Raw genomic sequence first — 24,864 nt, 5'->3', positions numbered from 1 at the left:
CGCCCCCTGGCTCGAAGGGGCGGTGCCTCACTCTGGGCTCAGTCTGGCCGCTCTACTTAGTGAGAAAGGCGCACCCTACAGGTGGCTCAGCTGATTTTAGCACATATCTTGGTTCCAAAGATCCTGCTCCAATCCCTGTATGTGTTCTTTCAAATTACTAAGGAAGTCACAGGAGATCTGGTTTTGAGGGCATTTCGGAAACCCCTTCAGTAGTGGGCGGCACAGAAGGGCTGGGAATGGGAGACGGGTGCAGCCTCTCCACCGCCCCTTGGGCGTTCGTTAGCCTCCTGTGAAATTAATATTTATTGGCAATTCGTGAGAGTCGGAACTGAAGATAAACTCATCACAGCCACTCCAAAAGAGTTGGTAGGTGATTCTAGCCTGTCTTCGGAAACATAAAACATACTAGTATTACATATTTGAGGTAATGACAAGGGCTCAGACCAGTATCTTAAACTCACAAAAACAATCAGTGGTTCTCACAGTGGGGTCTCTAAACCAAGACCATCACCTGGAAACTTTTAGAAAAATACGGGGGTAGAATAGGATAAACTTCAGATTTCACTAGAAAGAACAAGACATACTTATCCCCCAAACAATGGTAAGGTGGAAATACTCGCAGTAGATTTCTGCCAAATTAACAATGGTAAACATAATTGTGCAACACCACGGATACCCAGCATTAATTCCCCATCTCATACCATCTGTCTACCTGCCCCACAGACTTCCAGAATTTGTGTTCCCTGAGAAGCCGACATTAATCCCCTACTTACTCCACTCCATTCCCTCTGCCCTAATGATAACCATAAGAGGATTTTTTGGTTTTTTGAGACCGGGTCTCACTGTATAGTTGAGACTGACCTGGAACTCACTATGTAGCCCAGGCTGGTCTCCAACTCACAGCGATTCTCCTGCCTCTGCCTCCCAAGTGCTGGGATTACAGGCATGCACCACCACACCCAGCAATGTTTTTGAAACCTCTTATTTCCAGCCCACTTTCCTGAACTATAGGCCCAGACATCCCATAGCGTTCAGACATTATCACTACATTTCCTATTTCTTCCTTTCTTTCCTGGGATAAAGGGGATCAGAATCTGGAAAGCACAGACCATGATTTTTTAAAAATCATTCATCCATTTAGGATTTATCTCTAAGGCAACCCACCTCTTTTCTGTTCCATGGAACTATGACCTCCTTTTCCTTGTCTGCCCTTGGGTAGACTTAATTACCTTTTTTGTATTCAACTGGACCTTTTATAGCTATCAACCATGGCACATTTAACAGGGGAATAAGAGAACATGTTCATTTAAGTTACCTTTGTTCAGGCTGGGGATTTAGTTCAGTGGTTCCTTAGCGTGCCTCACAAGCTCAAGGACCCAAGTTCAATTCCCAGTACCCCTCTCCAAAAAGTTACCTTTGTTCAACCTCAAACTTAGCAAGAACAAAACATCTAGGAAGGCCATCTTATGTTTATGTAAAAGAGGGACTCTGTGCTTCGCCTAATGTGAACATCCCAGTATGTCAGAATCTAGTATTTTCTGTACAGTTAGATCCATACTCTCACCCTTGGGGGACACTCGGGAATATCTGGAGATACTTTTGATTGTCACAATGGGGAGGGGGATTATCAGCATCGAACAGGTAGAGACCAGGGATGGTACCAAATATCCCACACTGTAGGATGTTGTTAAACATCCAAAATCCTGCTGGGCAAGGCAAAGAGGCCGAGGTAGGAGGACTGCCATGAGTTCAAGGCCAACCTGGAATATTTATGAGTCAGAGGCCAGCCTGAATCACATAGCAAGACCCTGTCTCAAAAAAAAAAAAATCATACTCCCTAAAACAAAAAATTATTTGGGCTCAAATATCAATAATGCTGAGATTAAAACACCAAGACCAATGTTTCTAAAAATAAATTAGGTTTTATAATTCTCTTGATTAAACTCCTTTAACATCTTCCCACTGGAACTGAACAAAATCCAAACTCCTGACTATAGTCCATCAAACCCTAAAAACATCTGGTCTCTGACTACCTCCTCATCTCTTTCCTTTTCACCATCCTTCTCAATGACTGAAATTCCAGTTACATGACCTTCTGTCCAAATGTATCAAGCTTGTATCCAAACACACCAGAGATTCTCCCCCACCCCCATTAAATTTATTGGCACTTTTTTTTTTTGAGACAAGGTCTCACTGTGTAGTTGAACCTGACCTAGAATTCACTATATAACCCAGGCTGGTCTTGAACTCACAGTGATCCTCCTGCCTCAGCCTCCTAAATGCTGGGATTATAGGCATGTGCCACCACGCCTGGCCTTATTGGTACATTTCAAGCAAACAATAGTTACATTTATCATTGGATCTTGTACCTTTACATATGTCTTGGTTCTTATTTTTCCCCATACCTCTGCCCTCCATTCACCCCTTCACCCTTCCCTAGTCACAAAGACTTTGTTTCCATTTTTTCTTTTCCCTTATTTCCCTTCCCCTCCCCTTCCCACTTCCCCCTTAGCCATTTTCTTCCTATTTCACACTCTCAATTATACCATTTGAACGTTATTTACACTTTTAGTATTTCACACCAAAGAAACTATTTGGTGTTTACTCAACTGTGTCCTATGTATTTCACTTAAGAGTACAGCCCTAATGTGCCTCCATTTAGCTATAAATGTCTCTAGTTTCTCATTCTTTATGGCTGAGTAGTACTCTGTTTTATAGAAAAACCACATCTTCTTTATCCAGTCTCCAGTTGATGGGCATTTGGGTTGTTTCCCAGTTTTAGCTATTACAAACTGCGCCGCTATAAACATGGGTTTGCATATTGCTGTGGTACGATTCTTTTAATTCTTTTGGAAAGATACCAAGCAGAGGGGTGGCTGGGTCAAATGGGACCTCTAATTCTAGTTATTTGGGTATCTGCATATTGATTTCCACAGTGGTTGCACCAGTCTGCACTCTCACCAACATTGGAGGTTTCCTTTTCTCCTGAGAGCCCTGCCAGCATTTGTTATTGGTTGATTTCTTGAGAGCAGCCATTTGTTCTGAATCTCAGTGTTGTTTTCATCTGCCTCTCTCAAATGACCAGTGATGTTGAACAATTTTTCATATATTTATTTGCTGCTTTTACTTGTCTGAGAAATGTCTGTTCATTTCAGATGCCCATTTTTGAAGTGGATCTTTGTATTTGGGGGGGTCTGTTTTTTTTTGAGTTCTTTATATATTCTACATAGTCATCCTTTGAGGAGTAGCTGGTAAAATTTTTTCTCACTTTGTAGGTTGTCTCTTAGCTCTGTTGGTGTTTTCTCTTGCACTGCAAAAACTTTTTAATATACAATGAGATCCCAGCTGATTCTTTGCACAAGTTCTTGTGTTGCTGAAGATTTGTTCATAATTTTTTTCCTATGCCTATGTCTTTGAGAGTGCTACCTAATTTATTTTCCAGTAAGTTTAGGGTTTCTGTTTTGTTTGTTTGTTTTGTTTTGTTTTTTTATGGTACCAGGATCAAACTCGGGCCTTTGAGCTTTTGAGGCAGGTGGCAGAACCACTGAGCTAAATCCCCAGCCCATTAGGGCTTCTGTTTTAATGTCGAGATCTTTAATCCATTTAGATTTTTTTTTTTTTTTGTACCAGGGATCGAACACAGGCAGGTGGCAGAACCACTGAATAAAATCCCCAGCCCTAATCCATTTGGGTTTTAATTTAGTGCATGGTGAAAGATAGGAATCTAGTTTTAATCTCTGACAGGTTGAAATCCAATTTTTCCAACACCATTTATTAAAGATGCTATCTTTGCTCCAGTAAGGATGGTTGGCTCCTCTGTCAAAGATGAGGTAGCTGAGTATGTCTGGTGTTGTTTCTGTACCTTCTAATCTATTCCACTTATCCTCAGATCTGTTTCTTTGCCAGCACCATGCTGTTTTTATCACTGTGGCTTTGTAGTATAGTTTTAAATCTGGAATTGTGATACCCCCTGTCTCTGTTGCCTAGAATTGCTTTTGCTATTCTAGGTCTCTTCTGGTTCCAAATGAATTTTTGGATTGTTTTTTCAAGTTCTGTGAAATAGGCTGTTGGGATTTCAATTGGGATTGCATTGAATCTGTTTAGCAGTTTTGGAAGTATGGCCACTTTCACTATGTTGCTTCTTCCTATCCAAGAAGAGGGGATGTCTTTCCATTTTCTTATATTCTCTACCAGAGATCCTTAATAGCTTTGCACTTTTCTACTTCTTTTACTCAGAATTTTACTCCAAGTGGCACCTAAAGGTACTTTCTGAACACTGTAGCATTAGCAGCTGTCTTCACCACTTCCACTTCTATAGATGGTATAAACATACACTCATTACTTTTCCTTTCTTTTTTAAAAATTGGTACTGGGGATCAAACTTGGGACCTTGGCTTTCAAGAAAGGTGGTAGAACCACTGAGCTAAATCCCTGGGCCTCATTACTTTTCTTATAGCAACTAAAAGCATCTCAATTCTATTTACTGCTTTTCACTTCCATTAACATATAAGCTCCTTGAAAACAGAAATATTTCTAAAACTAGCAGGAAGTCACCAAACCCAAGCTATTTTATCTGTTGATTAACTGGAGATTTCTCTCCAATATTGGAGTAAAAACTGGCTTTCAGAGGACCTATGGTAGTGACATACTAAAGGGTTTTCAATGGTAGTTTTGAACCATTGATTACTTTTTTCCTTCATATGTTAACTTTTGGGGATTTTTGGGGTGGTGGTGGTTGGAGACAGTCTCTCTATGTAGTTTGACTGGCCTTGAACTCTCTATGTGGTCCAGGCTGACCTCAAACTCATGGTGATCCTCCTGCCTCAGCCTCCCGAGTGCTGGGATTACAGGTGTGCACCAAAATGGCCCACCATATGTTGATTTTTGAAAAGACCTCTATGTCCTTGCTTATATCAACTTCCTATTAAACTGGGCAGAAGTCATCTTAGAATCCTCAACATGAAGTTAGGTATTTTAATTTTATGTATGATGGATGGCAGTGATGTCAAACCTTTTAGAGACAAGTGGCAAAACACAACCCAAAACCCATTTACTTATTGCAAAATGCCAACACTGCAATTAAACATGAATAGTGAGGTTTTAGTTTAGAAAAAAACCAACTCATACATTAACAACTTGTCTTAAAAGAAAAACGTGTGTGCCATAGATTCACCACCACCATACTACGGTATCTCCACCTTCTACTTAAGTCGAAAACTTCTGCCACCTGTTATGTTGTGACTTGTGTCTTCTAATTACTCTAATATATCATTCCTCATGCACCATAATCAGTAGCAAAAGCCTGTACATTTATTTTCATAAAATGTCACTACTTGTTTAGCTTGTTATATTAGAAATTCCTTCTTCCTTTCCATGCCCACTGCCATCACCTTAGCTGACAGTGCATTATCACTTGTCTAAACTAGGACAGTGTGTCCTAAGTGCTGTTTTTTTTTTTTGTTTGTTTGTTTGTTTTGAGACAGGGTTTCACTATGTAGTTGAGATTGACCTGGAACTCACTATGTAGTCCAGGCTGGTCTCAAACTCACAGCAATCCTCCTGCCTCAGCCTCCTGAGAGCTGGGATTATAGGTGTGTGCCACCACACCCAGCCTAAGTGGTTTTCTTCTAGCACCAAACCATTTTATATAGTACTGGCAATCTAATCAATGTTTCTGAGAAAACCTCAAAGTGCTATGTAATAAATGGTTGCTATTAAGTACATACTATTTGCTAGCCAGTGTTAAACATTTGACAAGTATTCTCTATCTTCAGGATTTACCAAAAAATTTGTAATAGCTTTACTGAGATATAATTATCCATGTAGAGTGTAATTCAATAGTTTTAATATACTCAAAGAACTGTACATCCGTCACAATTTTAGGTTGTATCACTCCAAAAACAATCTCATACCCTGTAACCATTGCTAATAGCCTTCATTCTGCCCACTGATAGGCAGCCATTACTTACTTTCTGTCTCTAGACTTGTATGCACTCATACAATATATGGTCTTTCATGACTGGCTTCTTTCACTTAATACTTTCAAGGTTCATTCATATTATAGGATGATTAATACTTCATTACTTTTTATGGCTAAGTAGCATTTCACTGTATGAATATATTTGGATTATCTGCATATAATGGTTGTTGCTACCTTTTGGCTAGTTATGACTAATACTGCTATATTCATATGAAAATATTTTCATTCTTCGTAAGTGCATTTACTGAATTAAATGGTAATTCAATCTAACTTTCTGAGGAATTGCCAGACTGTTTTCCAAAACTGCTACACCAAAGGGCCAGGACTTAGCTCTGTGGTGCTGCACCTGCCTGGCAAGTGCAAGTTTGATTCCTGGTACCAGCGGAAAAAAAGCTGAAAAAAACTGCTACACTCTTCTCACCAGCAGTGTATGAAGGTCCAGATCTCCCCACATCTTCATCAGACTTGTTTTTATTACAGCCATTGTAAAAGGTGTAAAACAGTATTTCATTGTGTGCATGCATGGGGGTCCTGGGAAGTAAATCATGTGCTATTCCAGAGCCTTAACACCTAGCCCTTAAGTGCTGTCCACTTTGTATTTCCTAATGACTAATGATGTTGAAGATCTTTTCCTTTATTTGTTGGCTATATACCTTCTTTGGAGAAATATGTTCAGATCATATGTTCATTTTAAAACTGGGTTGTTCATTTAAGTTGTAAGTATCATATACATTCTCAATTTTATCAGAAACATAATTTATGAATAGTTGTCCTGTTATCTGTGAGAAACTGGTTCTAGGACCTCCTATGGAGACTTAACATCTCAGAGGCTAAACTCTCTTATACAACGTGACATAGTATTTGCACATAACTTATGCATATATTCTCATGTATATGTTCCGTCCCACCCCCAGTACCGGACTTTGAATCTTCAGCCCTTTTTATTTTTTTGAGACAGGGTCTCATTAAGTCAATGAGTTACCCATAGTAGGACTGAAATCAAGATCCTCTTGCTTCAGCCTCCCAGAGTGCTGGAAATACAGGCATATTTCATCACACCCTACATCCAATTCTTTTTCAAAATTCCTTTTCAGACAAGGTCTTGCTAAGTTGCTCAGGCTGGCCTCAACCTTGTAATTATCCTGCCTCAGCCTCCTCAGTACTTGGGGTTACAGGTGTGCATCACCACACACAGCAGGGCTTTCGCTTTTTTGATGTTGTGTTTTGAAGCAGTTTTCATTTTGGCAATTGATGTTTTGGTATTATACCTAGAAATTACATTTCCCAATACAAGTTCATTAAGATTTACCACTATATTTTCTTCTAAGAATTTTAGTTTTAGCTCGTTAGGCCTTTGAACCATTCTGAGTAAATTTTTCTATGTTGTGAGTTCGAGGTCCAATTTTATTCTTCTGTTTGTTTGTTTTGGTACCAGGGATCAAATTCAACTTGTGCTTGCAAGGCAGGCAAGGTGCCACTGAGCTAAATCCTGGCCCAACTTTATTCTTTTGCATGTGGATATCCAGTTGTCTCAGCATCATTTGTTCAAAAGTCTATTCCAATGAATTATTTTGGCACCTGTGTCAACATCATCATTTGTTTAAAGGTCCATTCTTTTTCTTTTCTCATTCAATTGTTTTGGCAACCCTGTCAAACATCAGTAGTCCAGACATGTAAGGATTTTTCTTTTTCTTTTTTTATAGGGTCTCACTGTGTACTTCAGGCTGGCTTTGAATTCACTGAGTAGTCTAGGCTGGCCTCAAACTTGAGGAGATTCTCCTGCCTCAGCCTCCTGAGTGCTGGGATTACAGGAGTGCACCATCACACCAGGCTACATTGTCTTGATTACTATTGATTTGTGTAAATTCTGAAAATGAGATGTATGAGTCCTCCAACTTTAAAAATATTTTCATTTAACTAAATGCAACTTTGGGTAATAGGTATTATCCCTATTTTACAAATGAGGAAAGACTTAGAGTAGTTTAGCTAAGGGCATAAAAATATTTGATGGTACCCCAAGGTTATACTTAGATTGACAATAAATATGCCTCTTCTATACTGTAACCCCAAATTACTTTCCAGACTTCATTTATATTAATCCTTCCATGTATTCTAAAATTTCCCCTCCTTAAGCTTCTTTGTACCTAACCTTCTGTTCTTATTTTTCATCTGGAATGCTCCATCCTTTGTTTCATAAAATTTTAATTCACAATACTTTCATTATCAGTTAGCAAAGTGATTTCCTTTTCACTCTATTTCCTTAGCAGTACAAGCCTATTTATTGCATATTCTATTCTTCACTATCTCTAGAGACATATTATTTCTCTTCCTAGCTTAAGAATAAGGACCAGGGCCAGGGTTTTAGCTCAGTGGTTCTGCCACCTGCCTCACAAGCACAAGGACCTTGGTAAAAAAAAAAAAAAAAAAGGACCATCTCTCATTCACCTATCTTTCCAAAGCAGTAATACCATATCTTTCACATAGCAGGTGTTTACTGTTTTAAATGAATAAATGAATTCAAATTTACTCCTATAAGAGTAGGCAATAAGAGTACACGTGTATTTTGGACTGACAGTTGTATGAGTGTATGTAAAAATGGCAAGGTTGGGGGCCAGGGATTTAGCTCAGTGGCACCTGTGCCTGCCTCACAAGTTTAAGGTCCTGAGTTTGATCCCTGGTACAAAAAAAAAAAAAAAAAAGCAAGGTGGTAGAAATGAATACCCGGGAATTTCCTAATCCTGAAAATGTGATAAGAGAAAGATAACATGAAACAAATGATGTGTGGAAGAATGGCACACCCAAAAATAGAGCTGATACTAATCTTCCATTTCAAAGGATTGTGTTCAAGTAAGAAATACTTGCAAGAAGATAAAACAAGTGATTTAAGAAGCCCCAAAGTAATTAGACACAATGTGGGGAGTACCAGTAGTCCCAGCTACTTGAGAGGTTGAGGTAAGAGGATTACTGGAGCTCAAAAGTTCAGGGTCAGCCCAGACAACATAGTGAGCTCCCTCTGTCACTAAAATAAGCAAACAAAAACAACAATAAAAACCTCTCAAAACTGAATTTATTGTGGTACAGAGCAGGTGGGTAACTCCAATGAATTCAGGTAAAGTTTCATATAACCTGGGATAACTCAAATATACCACCAGGTCCATTCTAGGGTCAGAATTCCCCAAAAGACAATAGGAAAATGAGACCTTTCTTGAGAGAAGAAGGCAGGAGGAAATATAACAGTGTGCCAATATTTACAACCTTCCTGATGCTCCCAAAACTTTCCTGACTTGTCCATTCTCACATTACTTTCAAGTCATCAACATCTCCATTTTTTAACCCTAACTGCAGAATAAGAATCATTTTCAGAAGAATATGGTAGTTCTCATTTTTTTCTTCAGTGCCATCTGGTTCCAGTCAAAGGTACAATTTACTCACAAAGGAGACTATTAAGAACTCCAGACTATGGAAAGACTGACACCAGGGCTTTTTGCTACCTACTAAATCTAGAAACCTATCTTTAGAAGCTACTTGTGGCTAACCTCTTAGCAATAAGTTACATCATCCTGGTGCTCTCGTTCAGCTTAGACTCTTTACCTGTACAGTGAATGAGATTTAGAACAAAGTATGTTTCAGTGTTGGCAACATCCTGGCATGTGCAGTAAAATTTTGTCACAGCTTCCCCATTTTCCATGAATCTAGTGAGGCTCTGGCTCAGCCATTTAAACTCCACGATCTACTTTCTCTTCTAATTGCCTCTATCTAGCTGGCAGGAACTCCCTCGAAACATGATGTAGTAGGCATTGCAGTATACTGGCTGCTTGTTGGGGTTAGAATAGACCTGTTCAGGCTTGAGAGATGCGAAAGGATTAGCTCCATATGCAATGATATGTGTATCCAGGTCCACCAGAATCTGTACAGAGGCTGCCAATTCCTGGTGGCTATGGGAGAGAGATAAGAAACATTGTTGTACTGATTATGAAAGACAGGAAAAGGGAGAAAGCAAGCTAGCAGGAGTTGCTCAAAAGCATGACATTTCCGTACTTATCAATTCCAAAAATTACCCAGTGACTAGGTAAGGACTATCCCTTCCTCCAAAATGGTTCACTACATCTGTAAATAAGCAACATAGGGGATGAAAAGGCCACGGGGGGAAGGAAGAATATCTTCACAAGAAGGTAGATAAGCAAGGGGAAGCAAAATAAACCCTTCCATATAAAGAATGATACGAGTGCATCAGGGAGATACGACAAATAGGAATAGGTCAAAACCTGTAGACAGTAAGCAATGTAGGGATCTTATAGTCACGAAGTAGCAGCAAGGTAGGTAGCCAATTTTCCATCAAGGTTGGGGAGGCATGGAAACCTATGGAACAAAAATAGAAAGGGAAATAGCCAGGAGAAAGACTGATAGACCTTATGAGCAAGACACTTCTTTCAGCGTTTCCACTCCAACCCTCATGTTGCTCACCATACTCATCATCATCACCATCCACCCCAGGTTCTTCAGTGAAAACTCTAAACCCTAGTGTAGTACGCATAGCAAATGATGAACCAAGGATATCATCACATGGTGTTTAACAAGCTCAAATGAATAGGATTCCAAAAATAAAAAGATAAAAGAATCAGGATAGAATATTCTCAGGGAGTCACCCAGTGTTCCTCTGAAGAAATGGCTCTTACCTGGATGGAAAGCCACTACCATATCTGGATGGGCTATCTGCCCAGTCTCTACATGTTCCTCCCAGAAGTCATGATAGAGGCCCCTGTGGCCACTAAGAAGAATGGTGCCGGGTTCTGGAGTTGAAGATGCAGCGCTCTGTAAAAAGCTAGTAGCCACGTCTACACCCACCATGAATACATGGAGGCCAAGATGTCCAGGCAACATGTATCCAAGCTCATTATAGTCCCCAGATCGAGTGAGAAATGTCTCCACATGTGAAGCACCAACCACATGCACTGTGCTTCCCCCAGTCTTTCCACTGTTTATGCCAAAGGCCTTAAGTCCTAGGCCCAGTGTCAAGGGCCGTGACAGGGTATCTGTCAGTAGCCGCTTCAAAGACCCCTGCAGAACATCTGGGTCTGGCCTTGGCCTTCCTACACTGGCCCAGAGGATGGTCATGGCATGGCTACCTAGCACAGCATCCAGTGTAGCCTCTAGCTGTCTCTCTCTCATAGAAAACCAGGTATCCCAGTCCTGTACAATGTCAGCTGGCCAGGGCCAAGGTCCTGAGGGTAGGACAAAATCACCTGTAAGAAAGAAGGAATGAAAAGTGACCTAATTCTTCTTTGGCTTCAAAGTTCCCTCTCACTAATGATCCCTCCATGTTCATTCTGTCAACATGTGAGCTCAAGTAACTATCCCTTCCTAGTTCCTATTTTTCCCGTATAACAATATGCTTTCATTTATTTTTTTTTTAATATTTATTTCTTTCTTTCTTTCTTTCTTTCTTTCTTTCTTTCTTTCTTTCTTTCTTTCTTTATTTCTTTCTTTCTTTCTTTCTTTCTTTCTTTCTTTCTTTCTTTCTTTATTTCTTTCTTTCTTTATTTCTTTCTTTCTTTATTTATTTATTTATTGGTTGGTTGGTTGGTTGGTTGTTTTGAGACAGGGTCTCATTATGTAGTTGAGCAAAACCAAGAACCACTATGTAGCCCAGGCTGGTCTCGAACTCACAGCAATCATGCCTCAGCTACCCAAGTGCTGGGATTACAGGTGTGTGCCAGCACACCCAGCTACTTTCATATCTTTAACTAAGTACAACCGACTATGGCCATTATGGCAGAATTTCCCAACACCACCACTCCACCTGTGACCAGGAGCCATTCCATGAGACGATCCATAGCCACAAGACAGAGCTCTCGACAAACCCTCTTGTGTGCTGGCCAGTCTGACCTCTGGCACTCTGGACCACAGTAATATACATTTCTGCACCTAAGAGAATAAGCCAAAAAATAGATAGGACTCAAACCCAACATTCTCAGAACACACATGGTCTTATCACTTGAGCACAGTAAGTTTAACTCATGAACAAGTTCTATTCCAGGAGAACATTCATAAATCAATTTGTTTGACAAAGTGGGTTTTATACACCTTTGACACAAATATTCAGTGTAAAGCATAAAACACACACACATAAAAATACTGTAAATAATTTTTACATTTACAGTTACCTTAAAATGGTAAGGTTAGTTGGGTGTGGTGGTGCACATCTGCAATCCCAGCATCTGGGAGTCTGAGGCAAGGATGATCACTATAAGTTTGAGGCTAGCCTGGACTACACAGTGAGTTCAAAGCCAGACTGTACTACAAAGGGAGGCTTTGTCTCAAAAACAAGAAATAAAAAAAAAAAACAAAAAAAAAAACAGTAAAGTAGACCCCTGAGCTATTTTACATGATTTGGTCACATCTACAAATGTTTGTAATCTGAGGTTGGTCCACTGGTACTTGTAAAAGTTTGTAACTTGAATGTTTTTAAGTTGGGAATTTAACTGTACTCAAGAAAAGGGGGTAGAAAAGAGTGCATTTGTTCTCTTGTCTTATTTCCCCACAAGACCAAAAATATGTAGGATTACAACTATTTTCTAATCTCTCTGTAGTTTGAGTCACATAAAATGAAGAGTAAGACTTAAGTTATTCTGAAAACTGAATTTCCTTTTGGAATGAGGATCTAACATATAGTCATTTCTGAATGTCTCCCCTATTGTCATGTCACAAATCACCTCTTACAGTGCCGGAGGACCTTGGAGTCTGAAAGGCCACTAGGTAATGCTCTACAGTAAGCACAAAATCGGAATGTGTCCTCCAATCTCTGGAACATTTCTTGAGGACATCGAAATCCAAAGCCTGATACAGGGGTACCCCCATCTACCACCAACCTGCAGAAACAACATGGAAAAGTAGCAATAGGGAAAAGTATATTTCCAAAATCTCTCATATCTCTTACTTTGCCTCCTATACATTTTCACATACTCTTATATCTCCCACTCCCATAATTTCTTTAAGTAAATTCTATTTCTTCTATAATAATACTGACAAGTTAGGTTGAGAAAAATCTCTCTTACAAATATCTCCTACTGCCCAAATTATACTTTCCCTTTACTTTCTGAAATCACTTCTATCAAAGACAGTATCTCTTACACAGAGCTAGTCACTCACTTGTATTCTTCATAGCTTTTCATGTTCAGCTTTTGAAGGATCAGCTTGGATAAGCCAGGAACATTATTATCCAAGGAGAAGAAACCTAATGCATCAATGCTAGGGCCAGGTTTTTCCAGGGTCAGAGGTACAGGAGTCTCAACTGTGGGAGGAGTTACAACCGGTGCAGTCACTGATGGAGGTTTCTTATGCCTTCGTCGCCGTAAACGTGGAGCCATGGCCTGTTCAATGATACCTGAGGACTATATGCAAAACAGATGACCAGTGGAATTTGGCAAGTTGGAAATGATACATTTTCAGATGCTTGATCTTTGACTTCTCACTCTAGTCTCCCAGACCCAAGTTATCAGTAAGATTTATTTAGAATTTATAGATTACCAATTACCACAGGCAGTTGTAAAAAACAGAGAAAGAATTATGTGCTTTGTATGAAGTTCTATATACAATTTTATATGTAAATAAATGCACAGAAAAGGTCTGGTGGGACTCTTTGAATTAGTAATAGTGATTAACTCTGAGTAAGGGAAGAAGATAGTGAAATAGGAACTGGGTTGATCAAAGAGGCCTTCCTTATCTGTAAACTTTTGTATAAGGAGACTACATTCATATATTAGTATATAGTATTTATATTCATTTTAAAGGAACTGTGATCATATATATAAGCAACAAACCAAAAAATAAAAATGAAATGCAATATAAAATGAGCATAAGGCTAAGAGTTATATAATCAAAATAAGTCAGGCAAATTATGAAGAAAATTTCCTAAGAAATTAGGTTTTGAAGTAGAATTAAGGCTATACCCACTATCTAGTTGAGACTATGTGATACCCAACTTTCCTGTCTTGTCTTCTCCCATGCCTTCCATAAGGGCTGAGTAGACAAAAGGCCTCATACTGGAAAAAAATAAAACATTCACTCATTCAAAAATATATTTATTAACAAACATAAAAATACAAAATGAAAAGTACTATATGGAAATAAATATGAAGAATATGTATCTCATCTGAATGTCATATAGGGAAGATTCAATGTATTATTATTTTTTTTTTTTTTTGAGACAGGGTCTCACTGCGTAGTTGAGATTGACCTGGAACTCACTATGTAGTCCAGGCTGGTCTCGAACCCACAGCAATCCTCCTGCCTCAGCCTCCCGAGTGCTGGGATTACAGGCGTGCACCACCATGCCTGGCCTAGGGAAGATTAAATGTAAACTATTAGCTAGTATATAAATTCTCTAAGAAAAGTGAAACAAAAACTCTATAGGAGATCAGAGGAAGTGAGTCTCTTAAGTGGATAAACTACAGGAAGACTTTATGAAGTAAACAGAAGCTGGAATTGACCTTGAAAAATGAGAATACTCTGAATATACGAAGATGGGGAAAGGGAAATTCTAAGTACAGAGAAAAGCATGAGCATAGAAATGAAGACAGGAACATTTTAGAAATTAACTAAATGGGATAATTTGAGTTTGAATGTTATGTTTTTAAACATAAGAGCTAAATACAGGATCAGGGATTTAGCTCAGTGGCACCATGTCTGTCTCACAAGTGCAAGGTCCTCAGTTCCATCACAGGTGTATACACACACATACACACACACACACACACACACGGAGCTAAATATGGAAGCGTCAGAAGAGAACAAGGAAAGCTTCATGACATGAATTCAGCAAAAATTTCTTAAGTTGTAATTTGGGGAGGGGTACCAGGGATCGAATTCAGGACCTTGCCCTTGACAGGCAGGCAGCGGCACTACTGAACTACATCCCTGGCAAAAATTTCTTAGATATGATACCACAATTGCAGGCAACACAGAAAAAATAGATAAAATGGACTACACTGAAGTTAAAAACTTGTGCACATCAAACGATACCACTGGGCTGGAAGTGTAGCTCGGTAGTATGGCACATGCTTCACATGTATGAGGATCTGGCTTCTATCTCTAGCACCACAAAAAAAAAAAAAAAAAAAAGTAAGCACACTAGTATGAAATGACAGCCCACAGAATAGAAGAAAAGATTTGCAAATCGTTATCTGACATAGAGTTAACATCTAGAATATATGGAAACAACAAAAAAGACCTAGTTAAAAAATGGACAGGACTGTTATTTTCTGAAGAATTTATGCAAATGGCAATAAACTCAAGAAAAAAGGTTCATTAATTAGGGAAATACAAATCAAAACCACAATGAAATATCACTTCACACCCCAGTAGGACGGCTATTATAATAAAACACAATAAAGTTAGTATTGATGAATATGTAGAATCATGAGAAACTCTATGCATTGCTGATGGAAATTAAAATGGTACAAGCATCACAGAAAATAGTATAGCAGTTCCTCAAAGAGTTGGACCTAGAATTACTGTATGACCCAGCAGTTTCATTCTAAGGTGTATATATCTCTAAAAACAGGTACCCAAGCAAATGCTTAATGTTCATAGCAGCACTATTCAAAACATAAAAACAATTCAAAGGTCCACCAAAGGATAAATGGATAAACAAATTGGGACCATATATACATACATATTCCCTCTCTCTCTCTCTAGGAAAGCAAATATTATTCAGACATAAAAAAAATACTGACATGCTAGATAAACCTCAAAACATTTTTTTTTTTTTTTTAGTACCAGGGATCAAACTCGGGTCCTTATGCTTGCAAGGCAGGTGGTGAAACCACTGAGCTAAATCCCCTGCCCCTCAAAACATGTTAAGTGAAAGAAGCCAGAAATAAGCAGTTATATGTTATATGATGCCAGCTATATGAAATATCAAGAATTGGTCAGCCGAGAAAGCAGACTGGTAGTTGCCAGGAACTGAGTGAAAGGGAAATGAGGAATAACTGCTCAACATTTAACAATTAAGGTTTTCTTTTGTTCCTCCTCTTCCTTTGCATGTGTATGTGGTGCTAGAGATTGAATCCAGGACCTCATGCATGCTAGGCAAGTGCTCCACCAGTGACCTACATCTCTACCCTGGGATTTTGTTTTGAGATGATAAAAATGTTTTGGAATTAGACCGAAGGGTTGGTTGTACAACACTGTGGATGTACTAAATGCCATTTTTTTTTACTGTTAAAATATCTTTTATTCTGAGATTATAGACTTGAGTAATGCATTTTTTTCTAAATACCATTTGATTACTAATTTAAAATTATTTTATTATGTGAATGTCATCTCAAGAAAAAGAGAAAGGCATCTGTAAGGATTGAGAGGTGAAAAAATATTATTATTATTATTATTATATATTTTTGGTACTGGGGATTGAACTCCGGTCCTTGTACTTGAAAGGCAAGCGCTGGAACCACTGAGCTAAATCCCGGGCAAAAAAATTATTAATATCCAGATTACCTGCTTCCCAGGCCAGGAAAATGATAGAGGATAAAAACACTGGCAATGGTAGCTTTTACTGTGCATGATGCCAACAAAGTTCAAATCAGAGATCATGTTTTGTTATAAAAACAGCCTGACATTTGATCAAAGGGCCTGATATTTAATCCTTTTGGACCACAACTATTGGGGGGAAAAAACCCTAAGAATCATCATGTGGCTGAGGTGTACACAAGTGGTAAAACAAACAAACAAACGAAATAGTCCCGGAATAATCCAGCTCTTGCAAACTAGTAAACTTCTGGTCTGAGATTAATGGAGGAACATTCCTGTTTTCCTTTGTACTATTATCCCTATTTCTATCTATCCTGTCATCTCCCCTCAACTCATTGGTGATTGCATCAACTCCATAGAACAAAGCTCTTCTGTGTATCACAATCTCTACATTACCACCAAAGAAACAGGAACTAATGATAATAGACCTTTCTTGGTGAGGGGGCACCGGGGATTGAATTTGGCTCTATGCTTGCAAGGCAGGCAGCGGAACCACTGAGCGAAATCCCCAGCCCTACTTTAAGGTTTAAAGGTCATATATCCTTTTACTGAAGGGTCGATGAAATTGACATTCATACTCTGAACTCCATTTCTAACAGCTAATCTGATTCCACCCTCCACTTATTTTAATGGTCTTTATTAAACATGGACCACATGCACTCTAGGCAAGCACTCTCACTGAGCTAAAAACCCCAGTCCAACTACCCTCCGTTTTATTTATTGATTGAATGATTGATTGGTACCAGGGATTGAACTCGGGACCTTGTGCTTTTGAGGCAGGCAGCAGCATCACTGAGCTAAATCCCCGGCCCATGCCCTCCATTTAAAAAAATTTTTTTTGTTTTTTTGAGACAGGGTCTCACTATGTAGTGGAGACTGACCTGGAACTCACTATGTAGCCCAGACTGGTCTCGAACTCACAGTGATCCTCCTGCCTCAGCCTCCCCAGTGCTGGGATTACAGGCGTGCACCACCACACCCAGCTTCCATTTTTTTTTTCCAGCTTCCATTTTTAATCACTATACATTCTCAGTGCAATTTCAGAATCACTGCCATTACAGAAAAATCATTTATTTGCTCTGTCTGCCATTGCCCCCAGCCCAGGTCAAAACAGTACCTTCCTAAGCCTTGAGAAACGGGACTTTTTCATTCTTAAAAACACAACAAACCAACAAACAGAGGAAAAATACCTTGATTTGAGACAATTTTAAGGTCTTAAATCCCCGGACTTATAATAAATATGTTTCTGATGCTAAACTAGAAGTGTTTTTGTTGCAGTGGAAGCCAATTAAGATCAGAAAGATACTGCATACTTAACTGCATTTCCAAAGCTATCTTCCTAAAAGGCAGATAAACTTGGTAATACAGGAGTTAAAAGAATTGACCAGAAGTTGAAGCACATAGCTCAGGGAAACGAAATGATAATGATTAAATTCCTAATACCACAGTCTCTACTATGTCTAGAACACACAGTTGATTTATAGCACAAATGTTCTCGCTTTCTGACAAGAAGGTAAGAAAGTAGGAGTGAGTTTAAGTCTTTGCATATATCTATATATCTATATCTATATCTATATCTATCTTCAGGCTCAGGTCTGAGTTTGTGTATCTCAGGCCCAGACACAGATTCCCTTTTCTAACTTTTCTTCAAAGAGCCTCAGTCCCTTCCAAGTTCAAGGGGTATAAACTGACAGAAGGAAAAAGATAGGCAACACAAGGGCGAAGCTGGAAAGCATTAGAGTAAGCTCTTAAAACTTAACAGAGTAGTTTACCTAGAAAGAGAATCATTTTTTTTTTCTAGCCATACTCAGTAAACTGCAACCAGAATCATGGAACAAATTCTGCAACAAGAACTGTAAAAAGAAGTTTGTGAACAGCGGTACCACTATATAACATTCCTACTATATGAGAAATACCAAGAACTGATGGGGAGATATGGACTACATTATCTAAAACAACCTGTCATTTTCATCTCCAGTTTACAAACCAAAATATTAAACCTATTGCTAGACTGAAGTTTATCATCTTTGTCTTTCCTTACCAACTGAAAAGCCTCAATTTTATCTAGGTCACTGATATTGTTTCACTATTTCCTGACCAAGATGGCCCATCTGATTTTCTCTAGTTCACCAGCAAACACCAAATACCTTTGAGGTGAGAAGGGGGAGTAAAGCTGGTCATTGAGGATCCACAAAAGAGGTAGGGCAAGAGGAAAAAAAGAAAAGAAATATATTAAGAATACTGCTATTATGACCACATACAGCTGCTTAATCAGTGATTAACACTCCCTAGGGTGATGAATACTTACTCAATTATAAACTAAGCAAACAGATAGGTTGATGGGAAAGTAACTTACCCTGCTAAGCCCTAGGCTTCCTTCCTTCTCTCTTCCCTCCAAGTGAAGTGAGTGCTTGATCTCCTCAAATCTAGGTTGTGGCTTACTTGCACCTGTCCCTTCATATCAATTCCTTTGCCAACTGCTGAAATGGTATGTCTTGGTGATTAAGTGTGCCCTGCCAACCAGACAGACAAGGCTGAATTCTCCCTAATGAGGCAAGTAAGAAGCTGGACTGCTGCCCAAGGTCTTCTCTCTTTCTGACCCTTATTCTCTGCCAAGAGAGCTCAAGACTGTCAACACTCCCAAACTCATCCAAAACTTTGGCAGGCTGAGGAAAGATGAAACCTACTGCTTTCTGGACTTTTTTCAAGACAGTATTTCTGTTCTCAGTTTACATCTTTTAAAAAAAAACAGTTCAGAAGTTAGTATTGGTTGGAAAGGGTAGGCACTAGCCTGGAGGAACTGCAATCCCTAGAGTCCCTAGATGGCAATCTAGACTCAGGATGAGTTCGTACAAAGCCAATGACCTTTTTTAAAAAATCATAACACTGCTAAAAAAAGAACTCAACAAATTCCAATCTAAGCTTAAGTATAAATTGAATTACCTAAGAGAAGAGAAATGGTCACTTAATAGTAATCAACTGTAGGAGAAACAAACAGAATTATTTTATAAAATTCACATTTCCTGAAAGAAGAGTACAGTATTCTCTAATGAGAATGTCACCAGTGGCGTTCCACCTATTTCAAAAAAGAAATAAATTTCTGGAATATAAGCCCAACACTTTATTTAAAACTAAAAATGTATAGTATTTCTAGAAAAGGAAAATGGAAAAGAATCAACTCAAACATCCCTTCATTCCTTCTTGTAATGGTTGTTGACCCAGGACATTCCCAGCTCCTTTCTCCTCAAAGCTATTGAGCTGTACAATCTATCAGATGTTGTTAGGGCAGTGGAACTGTATGACTGCAGGACCTGACTTTCTGCTTATATTTGACCCTAGCTGTTACTTACCTGTCTCTGAACATCCTCAAAAGGGGAAACATCTTGCAACAAGACACTGGGCTGGGTGTGGTGGCGCACACCTATAATCCCAGCACTCGGGAAGCTGAGTCAGGAGGATTGCTGTGAGTTTGAGACCAGCCTGGGCTACATAGTGAGTTCCAGGTCAGTCTCAATTACATAGTGAGACTCTGTCTCAAACAAACAAACAAACAAACAAACAAAAAAACGGGCCAGGGATTTAGCTGAGTGGTTCGGTGGCCTGCCTTGCAAGCACAAGGACCGAAGTTCAATCCCCGGTACCAAAAAAAAAAAAAAATTATCAACTAGGGATGGGGATTTAGCTCAGTGGTTCCACTGCCTGCTTCACAAGTGCAAGGTCCTGAGTTCGATCCCCAGTACCACAAAAGAAAAAACAAAACAAAAACTCTGGAATGTGGCAAATTAAATCCACAGGTGTTGAGGGGTTTTTGTTGTTGTCGTTTGCTTGTTTTGATACTCAGAACGAATCCGAGGGCCCTTGTACCAAACAACCCCAGCCCTTTTTTAAATTTTGAGACAGTGTCTCACTAAGTGACTAAGCTACCCAGACTGGGTTTGAACTTGTGATCCTCGTGCCTCAGCCTCCTACAAGTTCTGGGACATACAGGCATGTGCCACAATGCCCACCTAAATCCATATAGTTTTGAGGCAGAGAAAGGATTCCACTGGAGCCCCAAACTGTAGAAAGCACAAACTAGAGCAGGGAAAGTGAAAGAATCACGTCAAGGAGTCAATGAAACATGTAGCATTAGTAGAATAGCTGTGATAATAGGCAAAAAACCTGAGTAAAATAGGGATGATTCATTGTAAGCAAAATTTTCAGGATAACTTCAAATTTAACAGGCTTGAAAATTTAAGTTCAAACTCCAAAGAGATTATGAGTTGTGTTGCTAATGGCTGAATTGCAGAAGGTATAAGAAATGAAGAGACTAACTCTGCTAATTCAAACATGTCATCTTTGGATATAAAAGAGAATGATGGAAAACTTTTGTTGAATATATTTCACCATCACTACTACTTGCACTGGTAGACATTTAAGTGACAATTTAGAAAGATCTTTGCTTTTTACAATTTTTTGCATTCATCATGAGTTGCATTAAAAGTATCTAACTACTTAACAAGTTGTTTGTTATAAAGCCAAGAAAAGGGCCGGGGATTTAGCTCAGCAGTTTTGCTGCCTGCATTGCAGACACCAGGGCCCAAGTCCGATCTCTAGTACCAAAAAAAAAAAAATAAAAAATAAAATTAAAAGTAAAGCTAAGAAAGATTTGAAAGAGGTTCCTATTTAACAAGTAGGAAGTTGTCTGTGAGGAAGCTGGGTGATACTCTACCACTCTTTGTGTGTACTGCTTTTTCTGAGTTATTTCCTTTTCTTAATTTTTACCATCAGCTTAAAATCCTCTAGTTTGCTAATGATGTTTCATGCTTCCCATAGCTCCTAGAAACACTATATAATCCTAGTGATGAATCTAAGGCCAAAGAAATTCCTGGCATCTAATACACTAAATTCCTACTTTAGAGATGCATAGCTATCACAAAATACCAACATTAAAAATCTTTAAGGTATGCAGTATATAACTTTTTTTTTTTTTTTTTTTTTTTTTGAGACAGGGTCTCACTATGTAGTTGAGACTGATCTGGAACTGTGTAGCCCAGGCTGGTCTCTAACTCACAGCGATCCTCCTGCCTCAGCCTCCCAAGTGCTCATATTACTAGTGTGCGCCACCATGCCGGGCCCCAGTGTATAACTTCTGAGGCAGTTCATGACTGATTTGCAAATTAATATTATGGCAAATAGAACCTGTAATAATCAATAACTTGAGAAGTTCTGCTTAACTGGAATTAGACAGGTATATATATTTTTGATAGAAATTTGTTTTATAATGTATATAATTATTGTACATGCTGTACATGAGAAACCCAACATACTATACTTTAAAGAGCAAAATAAGAGATTAGAAACAGGGAAATAGATGCTGTGGACATGAAAAGGGGGTTTGGGTATGAAGAGAAATGGGAAGAAAGGGAGGAGAAAAGGAAATAAGAAGAATCATGTGATATGTATATGTACCAATTTTCCATGATGAATGTATTTAATTTGTATCAAAAACATACTAATAAAAATTTAAAAAAGAACTACAATTATTTTACAAAATGTGAGCAATATCATAATTTTCCTCAAATTGCAAAATCCTATACTTACTCTGATTATGGCAAACAAGGAGTATGATGACAAGAAAATCCAGTATTGTCAATAATTTTTTGCTTGTTAAAATATCCAATAATTTCCCAATACCACTACAATAAAATTCTAAGAAAGAACATTTTCTTTCAATTAACAGTTAATGAAAATAGTGATTTTAGGGCCAGGGATTTAGCTCAGTGGTGCTGCACTTGCCTTATAAGCCTGAGTTTGCCTTAGTGCGATCCCCAGTACCAAAAAAGAAAATAGTGATTTTAAATATATTTAGGAGAACTAGAGTAGGCATTCAAAGTCTTCTAATGCTGTTACTAATGCTCATGCAAAAAAAAAAAAGGGGGGGGAGTCGCTGAAGACAACAATTTAATTCATCAAATCACCATGAACTATCTACGAGATAATCCTGAAGACTATCCCAGCTCCATTCACAGATTTTTTGATTTGCAAAATAAGGTCAAATGAGACTGCATCTTCCAAATAAAACCCAACACAGAGATAGGAGCAGCGGCCCATGCATGGAATTTATTGTGTGCTATTGTTTATAAAATACTCGGATAGTCCTGGACATGCATAATATTTCCAACTTAAGACAGGAGACCATACAGGGTGCACTTTCTGGCAAACAAAACAATAGACGGTTCCGCTGCCTGGAGCTCTGAGTTGTATTCCAGGGCATGAGGGAAGCAGGCCACCAAAGTAAAGGAAAATACCAAACTACAGTGGCAATCAATACAGATCAATAATTGTGTAAAATTAGCACATGGTTCCATTTAGTTTAACCAAGCAGTTCTGTAACTATCAAAATAAAAATTTCAACATGCAGTCTTGACTTTTATGCTTCCACTAACATCTGAAGAATTGAACAGAACCACTGTTTCTAGGCTGCATTGCTTAATCAAAAACACTTCCAGAACATTTAAAATTACCTTTGCATTAAAACATAAAAATGATAGAAAGCCAGCAGCAAATCACCCTGGTGGCTATTTAAGTAACTGGAGTACTTACAATAAACTAAAATTTCTCATAACATCTAGGTAACCTATACATGTCGTACCTGTACATCATAGGTCTATATATTAAATATTTGCAAAATGAAAACATGCATACACAAAATACATCAAGTTTTACAGACATGATTTGAATTAAAATTTACTTTGACAATGTACAAACTTCTTTTAAAGTACCTTAAGTGAGTAATTCTGTAATTCTTCATAATTTTGAAATTTAGAAGTTTTCTTCTTAAATCTCTGGGGTGTAAATCTCAAAAGATCTGGGCAAAAAAGATTCTAAATTAGTTTTTGGATTTCTGTTCAAGTAAGAGTAGTCCTAGAAATAGTCTCTGTATTCATAATCGAAAAATATCAAGACTATGTTACAGAATTAGCCACATTTAAGAACTCTAGACCTGAGGTCAGCATTTTGTATAAACACCAACTGGGTTTCTCAGCATTTTGCCTACAATTCAAAATACAGCTAAATACCTCAGAAATATATTTTAAGACCATGCTAAGTCATCCTTTAAAGACATTTCATTGAAAAAAACGTCCACATTAACTCTTAGGATTGCATTTGAAGTCATGATTGAAAAAAAAAATCTAATTCTACTGAGGGAAAAAAGAAATCTCATTTGTAAACTTAAATGTGTGAACCACAAGCATAAATGGAGGTGTAGATGCCCTCCACTGGGAATTGCCCCAAGCCCCTTGCTCACTACTCTCCACCTTGGCAGCGATGACCCAATCTTATCAGATAGCACAGTATGTCCCAGGGCCCTCAAGCCTCCATCCAGGAAGGGGACTAGGGACTCAAAAAGCACAATGGTTTCTTCAGAGGGACTGTAACATTTATAGTCAGCTTGGCCGACCCCTCCAGCTCCTCGGGTGACTTGTCCATTTGGGGCCCGAGTTGTGAGAGTCCCTGGGAAGTCGATGGTCACTGGGCACTATGGTTGCCAGTCCCGTGGTTCTCAGTGGCATGTGCGGTGTTCAGAGAATTGAAACCATCTTGTTGTACAGCATCTTTCCGGGGTGGCATTCTCTCATTGATCCTATCCAAACCCTTTGCCTCTTCAAAACTGCAGATTCTATGTGGTGGAGAGAATCCTCGTATTGCTTAACAAAATGCAAATTTGATAAGTCAGTAATTGTAAAACAATTCTGAGATTTTAAAAAAACATAATTAATGATCTTTAAGAAGAAAGAAAATAGCTGTAAGGAGCAACACTTAAACCTCACTTTAACTCAATACTATCCCTATGTCAGTCTTCCCCTTAAAATATGAAATGTTTAGACCTAAATATAAACACGATAGCTTCATAGATTTTAAAAAGTTAGAATAGCTTTAACACTAAAACAAAACAAAACATAAAAATGATCCTTCCTTGCCCACAAAATTAACCTCCAGGCAATGGTCTCAGGGTGTAAGTCTGACAGTTATCTCCTATCCTAGATCCTAAAATCACCAGTGACTTATCACAATAAGATAGCAACAAGAGTAGGGTAAGTGGGGAGGCTAAACAAAGTTAATCCTCAAAATACACATCTGTACCAACAGTTCAGGAGGAGAAAGAGGTAAAGATATGTTAAAATTTATTAGATCAAACTTAGCTTGGAGATCATTATCCCATCAGTGCCAGTATGCAAAGAAAAGGGTGAGAAATGCCTCCAGGAGTTAAATTTATATTTGAATGAGAGCAAAAATTACTTATAACTTCATATTTTGGAAGTTTTCCTTAACTTACCAGCCATTTATTATAAATCATTTGGAAAATCAAA

At 38.5% G+C, this 24,864-nt stretch overlaps 2 protein-coding genes across 8 annotated transcripts in view; both read right to left on the bottom strand.

The window, feature by feature from the left end:
* Positions 1–8,930: 8,930 nt before the first annotated feature.
* Mss51 (MSS51 mitochondrial translational activator) lies at positions 8,931–23,328 on the bottom strand. The gene is given in 9 exon segments (XM_019205057.2): positions 8,931–9,734; positions 9,737–9,915; positions 10,246–10,339; positions 10,657–11,223; positions 11,781–11,905; positions 12,694–12,849; positions 13,130–13,371; positions 13,934–14,022; positions 23,275–23,328. Coding segments are annotated over 7 exon segments (1,377 nt in total). The 5' UTR covers positions 13,348–13,371; positions 13,934–14,022; positions 23,275–23,328; the 3' UTR covers positions 8,931–9,696.
* The window catches only part of Ppp3cb (protein phosphatase 3 catalytic subunit beta), a 39,587-nt gene continuing 37,314 nt past the window's right edge, over positions 22,592–24,864 (bottom strand). For all 7 annotated transcript variants that reach the window (XM_033766541.1, XM_010606960.2, XM_010606977.2 and 4 more), the window contains one exon: positions 22,592–24,201. In XM_033766541.1, coding sequence (XP_033622432.1) covers positions 24,023–24,201 — 179 coding nt within the window. In that variant the 3' untranslated portion in view covers positions 22,592–24,022. The remainder of the gene's footprint in view (positions 24,202–24,864) is intronic.

The sequence above is a fragment of the Fukomys damarensis genome, unplaced genomic scaffold (assembly GCF_012274545.1).
Source record: "Fukomys damarensis isolate Sample0158 unplaced genomic scaffold, DMR_v1.0_HiC HiC_scaffold_20, whole genome shotgun sequence".
Taxonomy (NCBI): domain Eukaryota; kingdom Metazoa; phylum Chordata; class Mammalia; order Rodentia; family Bathyergidae; genus Fukomys; species Fukomys damarensis.
This window is presented reverse-complemented; position numbering and strand designations above follow the sequence as displayed.